At 36.3% G+C, this 13,838-nt stretch overlaps 1 protein-coding gene across 3 annotated transcripts in view; it reads right to left on the bottom strand.

Annotated features, from left to right (window-relative positions):
• Nucleotides 1-2,700: 2,700 nt before the first annotated feature.
• LOC107774712 (rRNA (cytosine-C(5))-methyltransferase NOP2C) overlaps nucleotides 2,701-13,838 on the bottom strand; it is a 43,281-nt gene continuing 32,143 nt past the window's right edge. Inside the window, exons 11-14 of one of the 3 annotated variants that reach the window (XR_012702913.1) lie at nucleotides 5,041-11,482; nucleotides 3,777-3,858; nucleotides 3,527-3,588; nucleotides 2,701-3,015 (exon numbers count right to left, since the gene is read on the bottom strand). Coding sequence is in view for 1 of the 3 variants with exons in the window: in XM_016594343.2 (XP_016449829.1) it covers nucleotides 2,898-3,015; nucleotides 3,527-3,588; nucleotides 3,777-3,858 (262 nt within the window). In the remaining 2 variants the exon portion in view is untranslated. The remainder of the gene's footprint in view (nucleotides 3,016-3,526; nucleotides 3,589-3,776; nucleotides 3,859-5,040; nucleotides 11,483-13,838) is intronic. The other 2 variants (XR_012702914.1, XM_016594343.2) reach the window with 2 other exon arrangements.

Raw genomic sequence — 13,838 nt, 5'->3', positions numbered from 1 at the left:
TTGTACGAAGAAAATTATAATATGTTATATTTTTATATCTGATCTAATATCTCTTTATAGACGATGTTCTTGGTGTAAAATATATATCATATAATCCTTGGTAAAATATTTTTTAAATTATATGCTTTTTTGGATTTGGTTAAGGTTATTTGAATGAGTGAATAAATTATGATAAAGTTTTCTTCTCTTATTAATTACTTAGTACTTTTATCTCCCTCTTCAAGTGTTATTTTTCCTAATCTACGTATATTTATTTTTATACTTCTAATGATTTAACTTTTCAACATCAATTCACTTTTTCTAAAATAACTATTTTTCTTATCTCTTTTGATTGATTCATAAACGGGAAAGTAAATCTTTTTAATTTTTCTCGTTAGTACATGAATTTCATGAAAACAATTAAGGTCTCTTATTATAGTTTGGCTTTAGACCATTAATTTTATTGCGCCCCTAAAGTTAGCTATGAAAATTTATTTATTTAATTTTGTATTTATTTTTTCTATTCTTCAATCTTGGTGATTATTTTTCTTACAAGTCAAGTCAGTCTAACAAATTGACATTTAATATTCTTTAATAATCCATCATATTACTCGAAGTTTTGATCTATCAAAGAACAAAAGTTTATATTTCAAGACATGTTTAATGAATATTATTTCCTTTTCTTTTCTTCAACTGCTAGGCTCCTTAAATTTTCAAATTTTAATAAAATTTTGTGGCTTAAAATTGAATATTATAGATAAAAAGTCACAAAATGTTACGCATTCTATAAGCATGAAGAATCGAAACAAAATATTTCCTTTTATGAGAAAAAGAAACTTAAGGCTCAGCAAGATGCAATTTGTTTCGTTGACCTATGAAAGAAGAAAGATATCATCCTTTGTGTCCTAATTTTAATAAAAAAAAACATATTCTAACTTATAGAGGAAATCTGTTCTTAACTAATTGTCATCATTTTTTTTAATTATTTCAACAAATGATAATTTTTTATATTTCTATATATTTAATTATTTAGCAAATACTATTTCAGATCAAATAGATATCAGTACCGCTCATTCAATTACAAAAGACATTAAGAAAAGAGTAAGAAACTTAAAAACCAGAAAGAAAAAAAAAACTTAACTACTCATGTAAGTTTAACCAAAAATATTTGTGCAACACATAACAGAAAGACATACATTAGCAAATACTTTTTCACATCAAATAGATATCGGTACCGCTCATTCAGTTACAAAAAAAACATTAAGAAAAGAGGAAGAAACTTAAAAATCAGGTATAAAGAAAAATAAAAACTTGACTACTCAGGTAGATTTAACCAAAAAAGTTTGTGCAACACACAACAGAAAGACATACATTACGGATTTTTAATTAAGCTCCAATGAAAAAAGGTAAATAACTATTTAGTGGAGATAATTTTAAACTGATATTGGTACATGGGATATCATAAATAAAAAACAAAACTGACAAGCCCAAAAAAATTACTTCGACACACGTCCACATTATCAAGACTTTATGATAAAAAAATATGAAATACTGACTCCCTTTATAGAAGCGTTTAGCTCCTTATTCTAAACGGTTACAATTTTTTTTGTGTGTGTATCCTACGGCAATTTTAGTAAAAGAAGACTAAATCTAAACTAACATTAATTGATGCTTCTTGTTCGATTTTGGTAAAAGAATACCAAGCCTAAAGCAAAAATAAATGTTGCTTCTGATTTCGTTTTGGTTTAAAATTCTAGACAACAAAAAATTAACTTTGTAACCTACTGAAATTATTATTATACTAAAAGAATACTAAATCTAGTGTTATTAATTGTTGTTCCTTATGTACTTTTGGTTTAGAATTCTAGAAGACCAAAATGTGGCTTTAATTATGATAAAAGAAGACTAACATTAATTGCTCGACAATTCTGTTTAAACAATCCTAATCTAAAAGGACACTAATTACGGTAGAAAAATATAATGCTAAAACCTAAAGTGACATAAATTGTTGGGCAATTTAATTTTGTTTTTCTCAAAATACCTTTTTGTATTAAAATTACGAATTTATCCAACATAAAATGTACTTACCAAGGATAAAAAAGACGAATAACATTTCGCTAAGGGTCTTTCGTCCTTTTAATATAATATATATTGTATCAGAAACAACTTCTCTTCCTTCATAAGGTAGGGTAAAATTTGTGTATACATTACCCTCCTCAGACGTGTACAATTTCACTGGATTTGTCTTCAATAGTTTAAGTATTTCGCAAAGACTCAGAATGCGTAAGAATAGAAAATTCGATTTAAGTTTTAAATTAGTTTAAGTTAGCCCATATTTTGATTTTTTATTGACTCCTTTCAAAAGAGACGCTTCTGCCTTTCCACTTTCCACGAGTCAAAAAATGTAATGATAGCCAAGAGAACTAGAGAGCTAGAGCGAAATACTTGTAGCGAGTAAAAAACAATTTCACAAAGTTTCGTTGTATTATCCATTCAATTACGAGCGGAATTTATTGGATTTGTCAAGTCATTTTCTATTTAATAATTTCTCTATACTTATGTCTTTTGCTCGATAGTATCTTCAATGCGGAACTAGCAACTTTAGCCGTCTCCAATGAACACAATATCTAGCTGCGGAAGTCGTAATCACGATTAAGCATTCTTTAGTGCAATCAGTGAGTTGTTTAATCCTTGGAAGTTGGCAGAATTTGGCAAGAGTAGTTCAAATACCAACAAAATATAAGATTGTCAGTTCTCTTACAGGTCTCAGTATATGGCTAGTCTATCGTGCATTCAAAGTTTCACTAACTGATTCTGCAATCTAACAAGTTACTACATTGGGCCTGAACTTGCATCATCGAAGTTCATGTAATTTCATTGCCAAATCACCTGTTCCCAGAGTTAGTGTTACGTCACATTCAACTCAGATGTTTGTGTCCAACACTGAACTTGGCTATGAAAAATCCTATCGTATCAAGGTCGGATGACGGATCAAATCTCTGAACACGATTTTCCTCGCCGGGCTTTAACCATTCCCTGGAAATTTAAAAGCAGCGGTGATGTCAATACCACCAATCATGATATATAATGCAACATATACTGATGAGTTTCCGCACAAGAAACAGCATCACACCATGATGTTTATATGATGCCGTTCCTACAATGACGATGGAAAAACTACTACCTTTCAAATAAACGTACAGCCATTGCAGAAATTCTGTATCTATATTAATCTCTGTTCTGCTACTAGTCTAGGCAGTTAAAATTTAGAAAAAATAGAGATGACTCAAAGGTTCTTTCTTTATCTTTTAGTTGTTACAATCTTTGTTTGGCATGCACACACATTCAAGCTTCGCCATACATATTTTAGGAATTACTCAATAGACACCAACACATCCATCTTATAAGAACATACGAGAATGCGAACAAAATGAGCTTAACTAGCTAAAGCACATGTCATGGGTATAAACTGTTTATACAGTTTTTCAACACACAAGTGACAACTACGTCTTGCAAAGCAAACACTATGAAATGGAAAGATGCTTACTCAATAAATCCGTCAGGCAATTGACAACTACCAGTGAGGCCGGGTCCTCCAATTTTTGGATGCTGAAAGAAACACATGATTTAGAAATATAAGTAAGATCAATGGTAAGCTAGAAAATCTTGATGAGTATATTGATGAAAAGTAATTTCTCACTATACATCCTCAATGATTTCTACACAGCAAACAATTCCTTTAATATAAATTTACTGGAAGTATTGTTTTAAATGAATATGCAAGCTTTTAAGCTAACCTGTGATGCTAACGAGAGAAACTTGTGTGTGTCCAATGCATATCGAACCAACGCTTCATTCTCACCAGGGTTTATTGTACATCTGAAGTTGGAAGCAGTAACATCAGTTGTTCAGGCTATTAAACATATGACTAAGTATTGGAAGAATCAGTCGACCACTCCATTAAGTCTACATAATTAAAGCGCATGACATTAAATGCTTGTCTCAAAAATGAGCAAAAAATGTGGGGGAGCATGGAGGTATTACTGTCAGGCGAAGCCAGGAATTTCCCATAGGATGTTCAAACTTAAAAGAAGTAAACAAAATTTCCGACAAAGAGTGTTCAATGTATGTTATATACCTCTAAAACCTAATATTTTACCAGAGTGTAGCTTCGCCCCTGCTCTCAGAAAGTAAGAACTCCATTAATTAATACTACAGGTGCTACCCCACTCAGACAACACAAAAGAAAAACATATGCACTTAAAGAACTCTGGAAGCAGTAGAGAACCCATATACATTACGTTTTTTCAAGTAAAGGAAGCTAAAACTTGAATTATGTTCCAAAAACAATCAAACAAGAAAACCTCATGTGACCTCTGGGCAACCCTAGGTCCTTAAAAGGCCAAACATGCACTTTCCTGAAAAGCCATCAGATCTACTCACAACCCACTCCTTCTCTGAAACCTCATCTCCCATCTCCTTATCAGTAAATTGCAACTGAAAGGCATAACTACAATCAGCACAATCTTCTCTAGCTGATGAAGAATCTTATCACATCTTAATATAAGTTAATCTGGCTCCCAAAGAGGAACTTCTATCCTCAGCAGACACTATGTGTAGAGCAAGTGTGCTCATGAGTCATGTCTAAATTAAAGGGAAGAGGAAGTTTTGGTGCTCAATCAAGTGGTTAAGAGCAAGCAAGCATATTTAGCAGTTTTCACTTTGGCCAAACATAATATCTCCAACCAACTTCCGTGTAATCACAACCACCATTAAGGATGTCTAGATTCAACGATTTACACTCTTTTTGAGAAGGTCCATCATCTACACTCTTAACAAGTATGGACTTAAAAGTAATATTATACCACTTGGGAAAGAATAACAGTGAAACTGAAATAATTTGCAAGAGCAACATTTAGAGAGAGGAGAGAGAAGCTCTGCAGGCGCAAGTTAAGCAAAGGTGTGCTAACGTGCGCTCCCCGCGATGCCGCGCCGGAAACGACAGGCAACTCAAGCTCCAATCCCTGCGACGAAGATAGATGATGATGTGAGGGTAATTACCCTTCAGTCAGGCGTTCCCCAAGCTCTGGTTCCATTGCAATTGATCAACTGGGTGCCGGGAGCAGAAGGTCCAAGTCGTGTGCCACAGGAGATCCAGTCGCCGGTACCGATACATAAGGATGAGACAACTAATACTACTGCTCGACGGCTGAATTTCCCCATTGCACAACCTGCGCCAAGCCCTACCAAGGTAAACTCTGGATCTGAAATTCCTACTATGGCGGATGTGGTTAAAAACAATCGAGCTCAACACCTAGGCATGCAATTGAAGTCCCCCCCCCCTCCCCCAGTCATTAAAAATGGAGTCAAAGTTGTGAAGCTAAATGAAACAAAAATGGAGGAACATAGTAGGAAATGTTGAAGTGCATTAATTGGTTATGTTTTGGGTGGCACTCCTGCGTTTAAGGAGATGTTACAGTTTGTCTATGGAGTGTGGCATTTTTTTCAACTCCGAGAGTATTCCTCCATGACGATGGGTACTACTTCATTTTCAAGTTTGACTCGGAGGAAGATAAGCACATCTTACTTCAAAATGGGCCTTACACCTTCAACAGCAGACCGATAATACTAAAGGAATGGGTACCAGATTTTAAATTGAACAAGGAGCCTCTGAGATTTGTTCCTCTATGGGTGTCATTCCCTAAATTGCCTTTACAATGCTGGACTGAAGAGAACTTGGGTCGACTTGCCAGCTATTTGGGTCGACCAATATGTACTGATAAATTGACTGCCAAAGGTGATAGGATCTCATATGCCAGAATTCTCATTAAGATGGACATAACTCAACCACTGCCAGACAAGGTAACCATTGAAAAATCTGATGGCAACATTTGGAATCAAGACATTGAATATGAGTGGAGGCCTAAGTTCTGTCAGAATTGTGTCCAATTTGAGCACTATACTGAAGACTGGAAAAGAGAATCAACCGGAGTAGATACAACCACCACGAGTTCAGAAAAAGGTGCAGAAGAAGGATCACCCCTGCCCTAAAGCGATATAGAGAAGTTGCCCCTCTTTTCTATTTTTTTCAGTTCTTATTTCTCTGTTCACCCCTGTTTTCTAATTTATGCTTGTGCTCTGTTTTTTTTTTTTTTTTTTTAATTTCTGCTGTTTGCTGTTCACTGCTCTGTTTTCTGCTGGTCACTGTTATGCCATGTTTTAACAGTTCCTTTTGTGATTTGGTTTTGCATTTGCTTAATATGTTGACTTTTTGAGGATTAATGACTATCTAGTTTTAGTATCTGTTATTTACTTCTTAATTTATAATTGAAACATTTGCTTAAAATGTTATTTTTATTGAGTTCTTGGTCATTTATCTATGCCTATTTAATTTTTTCTATTTATGTGTTATATTGCGCTTCACATGAAAAAAGCGCGTGCTTCGCTTCACTTTTTGAAATACTCTGTAATCTGAAAAAAATTTCGTACTTCGGTGAAGCGAGGCCTCCTCGCTTTTTTCCGCTTCTCGCTCTCCAAAACACTGGGCAGATGCCAAGCTTAAGATCAAGGTTCGACAAGGCCAATTCTTTTGTTAGCTAAATCACATTATCGATTCGCAGGGTATGGTTATTCTTGCCCACCACTACCCTGATTTTTGTAGGATAACGTTTTATCCTATTGTTGTATTGTTGGAGGTAAGGTCTAGTCCCCCTCTTGTACACTTCTTCCAATTAATACAACTCCCCAGACAGCTGGGAAATTTAAAGAGACTACGAGTAAAACAACATAAAGTTACAAAAGTTACTAGGAGATTTGGGGTGGAATGGGATTTTTATACAGATTGTGCTCATGCACCTAATGGAAGGATTTGGATTGGCTGGAGAAGAGCAACAGTTGCAGTGACTATCCTCTCTAGTTCTGCCAGTTGATTCACTGTCATATTGTGGATAGGTTATCTCAGTTTAATTGTGAATTAACCTATATCTATGGGTATAATACTATCACTGAAGAGAAACCATTGTGGGAACAGTTAAGAAGACTAAAAGGAACTATAAATGGCCCTTGGATCATATTGGGAGATTTCAACACTATTCTTCACAGTGATGATAGAATCAATGGGGTACTAGTCCATCCTACTGAAACAATTGACTTCCAAAATTGCATTACTGATTTGGGGGTGGGACAAGTGACTAGGAAAGGCTGGCAATTCTCTTGGTGTAATAAACAAGATGTCCCTGACAGGATATACAACCATATTGATTGGTGTTTGGTAATGCTGAGTGGTTACAGACAACAGCAGTATTGAAGCCAATTATCTCAACCCTGAGTGCTCAGATCATTCTCCTATAGTGATCAACACTGTAGTTGCTAGACAATACCTGAAAAGCCCCTTCAGACTTCTCAATGTTCTGCTACAACAAGAAGCATTCAAGATAATTGTCCAAAATGTGTGGCAGCAGAATATCAGAGGTCACTGTATGTATATGGCAGAAACTGAAATTGGTGGAGTTAGAAGCTAAGCATTTGAATAAAGAATACTCCTCATTAGAATGCAGATTGCTTAATCTGAAACAAAAGCTAGGTGATATCCAAGACAATCTTGCAGAAGACTTATTCAATAGCAGGCTTATAAATGAGGAAAAAGAGACATTGATGGAGATGGAAAAATGGGATGTCATTCATGAAAGAGTCCTCAAACAGAAATCCAGGGCTACATGGATCTCCTCTGGTGACTCAAATACCAAATTCTTTCATGCTCACATGAAAGCTAGACAGGGTAGAAACAGAATTTCTTCCATTCAGAATGAACAGGGAGTTTTAATCACTGATCCAAAGTCAGTCCAACAGGAATTCATCACATTCTTCAAGAGTTTATTAGGCACCTCTGCAACAGAGCTACCTTGTATTGACATAGCTGTAGCAAGAAATGGACCTTGTCTATCTGCAGCACAGCAACAGGACCTGGTTAAACCTGTGACTAGGGAGGATGTGATACAGGCTCTCAAGGAACTACCAAATGACAAAGCTCCAGGCATAGATGGCTTCCCAGCTGAGTTTTTTAAAAGCATACTGGGATACTATTGGAGCAAAGGTAATAACAGCAATACTACAGTTTTTTGAAAATGGACAACTTCTAAAAGAGATTAATTGTACCACTCTGACACTGGTACCTAAAGTTTCAGCTCCTACTATGGTCAAAGAATTTAGATCAATAGCTTGTTGTTCAACTCTATACAAGCTAATTGCTAAAATCTTGACTACTAGATTGAAGATAGTAGTGGATCTCATTGTAGGTCCATCTCAATCAGCCTTTATTGAGGGGAGAAGTATTCTGGACAATGTGAATAATAGCCCATGAATTGGTCAAAGGATACTCTAGGAAAGGGGTGTCACCTAGATGTATTGTCAAAATAAACATAAGGCTTATGACTCAGTGGAGTGGGGATTCCTACAGATGGTGTTGCTTGAATTTGGTTTCCCTTTGAAGATGGTCAACTGGATCATGGCTTGTGTTTCAACTGTCAGCTATTCACTATTGATTAATGGTGGATTGACCACAAGGTTTCAGGCAAAAAACGGACTAAGATAGGGGGATCCAATGTCCCCTTACCTATTTGTCCTGGCTATGGAGTATTTGAATAGATCCCTGAAGAACTTGAAACAAAACCCTGATTTCAACTACCATCCCAGATGCTCAAAGTTGGATCTAGTACACATTTGTTTTGCGGATGATTTGCTAATGTGCTGCAGGGCAGATAGAATCTCCATCCAGTTAATGTTACAGGCATTTAATCACTTGTCTGGAGTTTCTGGGCTTAAAGCCAATATTGATAAAGTTCACTCTATGTAGCAGGGGTGTCCAGTGAATTCAAGCACCAGATCATTCAGGAGATGGGCTTCTCTGCTGGGGAAATGCCATTTAGATACCTAGGAGTACCACTATCTTCAAGGAAACTCAAAATACACCAATGTTTGCCACTAGTAGAAAAGATGATTGCAAAGATTAGATGCTGGTCTACTAAATTTCTATCTTACAGTGGGAGACTGCAACCGATTAAAAGTGTATTATTTGAGATGCAGACTTACTGGGCTCAAATCTTTCTACTGCCAAAAAAGATCATCAGTATGGTAACAAATGTATGCAGAACATTCCTATGGACAGGTACAAATGAGGTTTCCAGAAAAGCGCTAGTAGCTTGGGAAAAACTGTGCATGCCTAGGTCTGCTGGAGGATTAAATATTCTGGAATTCTATAGATGGAACAAATCAGCAATCTGTAAGCTTCTATGGGCTGTTACTCAAAAAAAGGATAGCCTATGGGTAAAATGGATCCACTGTTTCTATATAAAGCAGAGAGATCTAGTGCAAATTCCTATTCCTAACCAAGCTTGTTGGCTAGTTAGGAAGATATTGGAAGCAAAGAGCTGGCTAGTGAATCATGGTGACCCTGAGGTACTGTTAAAAAGCTTTGAAATACAGGGAAAGTTCAGCATTAAGAAAGCATATCAATTCTTCACTCCTCAGTTTCAGAAAGTAGATTGGAAGAAAACAGTTTTGGTGCAAAGTATTATTCCCAGGCATCAATTCATTCTCTGGTTAGCAATCCAGCACAGGCTATCTACTGTTGACAGGTTAGAGAGATGGGGAATACAGGTTGAAAAAGAGTGTGTACTGTGTGAATCTGACACAGAGGAAACCTAGGAGCATATCCTATTTGACTGTCCTTATTCACATCAGGTGTGGAATACTTTCCTAGGCTGGTTGGGAATAAGAAGGAACATTGGCACTTGGCAGGAGGAAGTCACTTGGGTAGCAAGCAGGATCAACAACAGACCAAGGGCTCATATTCTAGGATTTCTCTTTGCAGCAACTGTGTATCATATCTGGGCAGAGAGAAATGCAAGAAGATTTCAACAAAGGAAGCAAGAGGCTAGGCAGAGGGTGAAGGAAATAGTTATACAGTTACATGTTAAAGGGCAGAGAAATTGTAAATGGAAGAGTATATTAGATAGATTGAATTGTTACCCTGCATAGATAGAATTAGAGTATAGTTTTAATCTTCCTAGAGAACTAACTCTTGAGTCCAAAAGAGTTAGCTGTGTATAAATCTTTACTTGGTTGAATAAAAAATTTATTTGACCAAAAAAAGTATGGACTTTCTATGGCTAACAAAATGAGACAACTACCAAGTACAATTGCCCCATTCGGAATAGCTGTCAAGTCTGTGGAAGGTTTTTTTTTAAAATTAGGACAAGTTGTCTAAGGGTTACTAACACCTCCGTCCTTATTTACTTGGTCATCATTCTTTTATATCCGTGATCCATCCCAGTTTTCTTGGAACCCTTTCAATAAGTGCAAACTTTTCATTCAAGAATTCAAACGATATATACTAATGGTCTTTCCAATCCATTTTATATGGCGGTATTTGACTGCAAATGGAGTTTAAAAGGGGCAACCCGGTGCACTAAACTCCCGCTATGCGCGAGGTCCGGGGAAGGGCCGGACCACAAAGGTCTATTGTACGCAGCCTTAACCTGCATTTCTGCAAGAGGCTGTTTCCACAGCTTGAACCCGTGACCTCTTGGTCACATGGCAGCAACTTTAGTTAAGCTAAGGCTCCCCTTCCAATGACTGCAAATGGAGTTTAAAATGTTAATTTTTGACTTGTATATTATATAGTGGTAGAGAAAGAAAATATTAAAGTAATGGCTGCAAAGTTAGATTTCGATGGAGAAAATATCACGCTGAAGTCCTAAAATCTGAACAATTTTTTTTTTTTTTTTGGAGAAGGTAACAAATTTTGTATATATAACAACTGCACCAAGGAGGTGCAGTCTTTCAAATTTACAGAAAATCTGAACAAGTTAACGAATTCAAATTCTTGAAAATTGTAAAAAATTGCATAGAAATGGAATAGTGTCAAACATCTTTGGATGTCCTAAATTGGAAAGAGTGTCAAATAAATTGGGAGGGAGGAAGTAGTAGTTGATGTTTGATAAGTTAGCATTTCAACTAATTTTTCTAGTGTTTTGATAGAGTTTTATGCTCTGTTTGTTGGAATTAATTGATTAATTATGCTTTAAATGATGAAGTTACAGGGTGTGAAGTGATTAAAGAGCCAAGAGGAAAAGAAAAGTATCAAAAACATGCATGAGAATGGTGAATGGAAGTTTAAAAGTGTTAAAAGAATGAAAATAAAGAAAGGTTGAATACATACAGATCCCCTCAAACTTGTCTCATATTTCCACCTAGACACTTATACTAAGACTTGTACTTATTAGGCACTTGATCTCTATTAAAATTGTACCTATTAAACACCTTGCAAACAATAAACTAAAGATATAAAATGTGTGGATCACACGCCGATGATATGGAGAAAATCACCAATCACTGAAGGACACATCAGAAAGAAAAAAGGAAAAAAAGAAGAAAAACATGGAGACCACCGTCTCCTTCTTCACGCCACCGAACTCCTCCATTGTAGACACCCACTGAGCTGCACCTTCAAAATCCACACAACACCATCAAATTTCTCTCTGTCTTTCATTTTCAAATATCATAACAAAAAAGAGTACACGATTATTTTGGTAGCTTTCCTTCCGTTAATCTTGTTTAAGTCATGGTTCCAAGTTTGATTTTAAGCCTCGGATTACCGTTTGACTAGAAAATTGATCTGAAACGTTACTGAGATAGAATTTCGAGTTGTAACATTGTGGTTATGAATTTGGAGGTGAAATTTTTCAAGGAAAAAAAACCTTCAGTGTTGGGAATTCGAGTTGAAGATTCTAATGGTGGAAATTCATTCAGAAATTAAATTGAAGCTGGGAAAATTGATTGGAGCTTTGTCTTGCTTGGAAATCGAGATATGTGCTGATTTTGGAAGGCTTGGGGACCTATATATTCGGAAAAATTTTATTGTCCTTATCCAGTTGCAGTCAGCTATTGTCGGTATTTGGCGATGGCTCCGTTAAAGGTTCTCATGTAGTGCTTCAGTGCTGCCACTGCAGTCGCCTGCTAAGGTAGAGAGGATAGAGACTAGGTAGAAGGATTAGGGTAGTGTTTGATATTGGGTGAAGGTAGTGGTGCTAATGGTATGTGATGATGGCGGCGGCGAAGGGAGGGGTGACAAGCCATCACGACAGGTGAGATTTTGGGTCGTGACATCCACGCTCCAAAAATCTGTGTTATGCACGTACTGTGCCACCTCAGCAAATTATGCCTAATAAGACAGTTTCAATAGAGATTAAGTGTCCCATAGGCAGTGTTGTCAAAGGCTCGCTTAAGCCCTAAAGCGAGGCTCAAAACATGTTGAGCGTTTCGCCTCGCTTTGCGGGCGCTTCAGTGTCGCATCAAGGCTCTAAAGCATACTTTCCTTGCCCATGAGTATAATCCTGAAAATGCGACACTGAACAATTGATATTTCACTTTATCGTTATTTTTTCTTCAACTTTTTTTGTCCATATATTTGTTGTTCATGCTTATAATTATTGGTCTTGGACTACATATACATATTTTTACTTTTTGCTCCAGTTGCGCCTTTTTTCATTAAAGTCCGCGCTTTATTTGCCCTTTGCGCTTAAAGCCCCAATGGGCCGTGGAGCTTTTTTGCGCTTTTCGTCTTTGATAACACTGCCAATAGATACAAGCTTTAGTTTAAGTGTCTAGGTGGAAATATGGGACAAGTTTGAAGGGCTACATATGTATTCAGCGATAAAGAAAAGCGGAAGATGTGCGTAGCTACGCTACTGAGGCATTAGAAGCTGAAGATTTTATAGTGTTCTGGAATTAGCTATGTTGCCATGCGTAGCTACGCTCCTTACCTACATCAACTGAAGACCTGAAGCATTACAAGAGAGAGTTGTTGGGCGTAGCTACGCACCACCTTTTGCGTAGCTATGCCATCCGAAGGGCAATTTTGTCTACTTGTGGGACTTGGTATAAATAGTTATTTTAAGTCACTCTAGGGGATCTTTTTGGAAGAATAATTATGTAGCATCTTTTGGGATTTCCTCTTTGGGATTTTGGGTGACGTCACCATTGTTTTACACAATCTTTCTTTCCTCTTTAGCTATTATGCTTAGATTTCCATCTCTTTTTGTATTTTCCTTCTTTAATATGTCTAGCTAAGTTTATTAAGCTAGGATTGTGAAACCTAAGTGTGGTGATGTTTTTGGGTTATTAATTTTACTCTCAAGTTTGATCAAGCTTTGTGTTATCTAATTATTCCATGCTTTATCGATTGATTGTGGTTGCAAACACTAAATACATGCCTATTTTGCTTGTTCTATCTAGGAAAAGTGGAATTTTGCTTAGGTACAAGGTAATTAGCAAGGAATTAAGTGGGTTAATCACTTGATTAATGAAATCTAGCTAGGAATAGTGTGATTTCTACTTGGATTAATCAATTGCTTATCATTGAGCCTTAGTTGACTTGGAAGAGCAACTTGAGGTAAAAACCTCAAGTGTTGGAAGACATTAAGTTGGTAGAATAGAAATTGAGGTCATAATACATGCTTAATTAACTAGAATTGAATATTTGTATACCCAAAAGCATAGCCTACACGAAGGGGAACAATCTTAGCGCATTCTCTTATTTGTTACAACTATATCTTTACTTGTATTCTAAGTGTTCGATAAAATTCCTAGACTAGTTTACATAGTAATTTTAGAAGTAACTTTTAAATTAATTGAACAACCACCTTTTGTTTGAAGATTACATTAAGAATTATCAAGTTTATACACATTTGGACACTCTAACACACACCTACTCCTTGTGGGATTCGACCCCAACCTTTGTTGGGTTTATTATTGCTAACGATCGTGCTACACTTCCTTTACAGGTGCAGGATTGGACGTCA

Source organism: Nicotiana tabacum, chromosome 2, assembly GCF_000715075.1.
Source record: "Nicotiana tabacum cultivar K326 chromosome 2, ASM71507v2, whole genome shotgun sequence".
In the NCBI taxonomy this organism is placed as follows: Eukaryota; Viridiplantae; Streptophyta; class Magnoliopsida; order Solanales; family Solanaceae; genus Nicotiana; species Nicotiana tabacum.
This window is presented reverse-complemented; position numbering and strand designations above follow the sequence as displayed.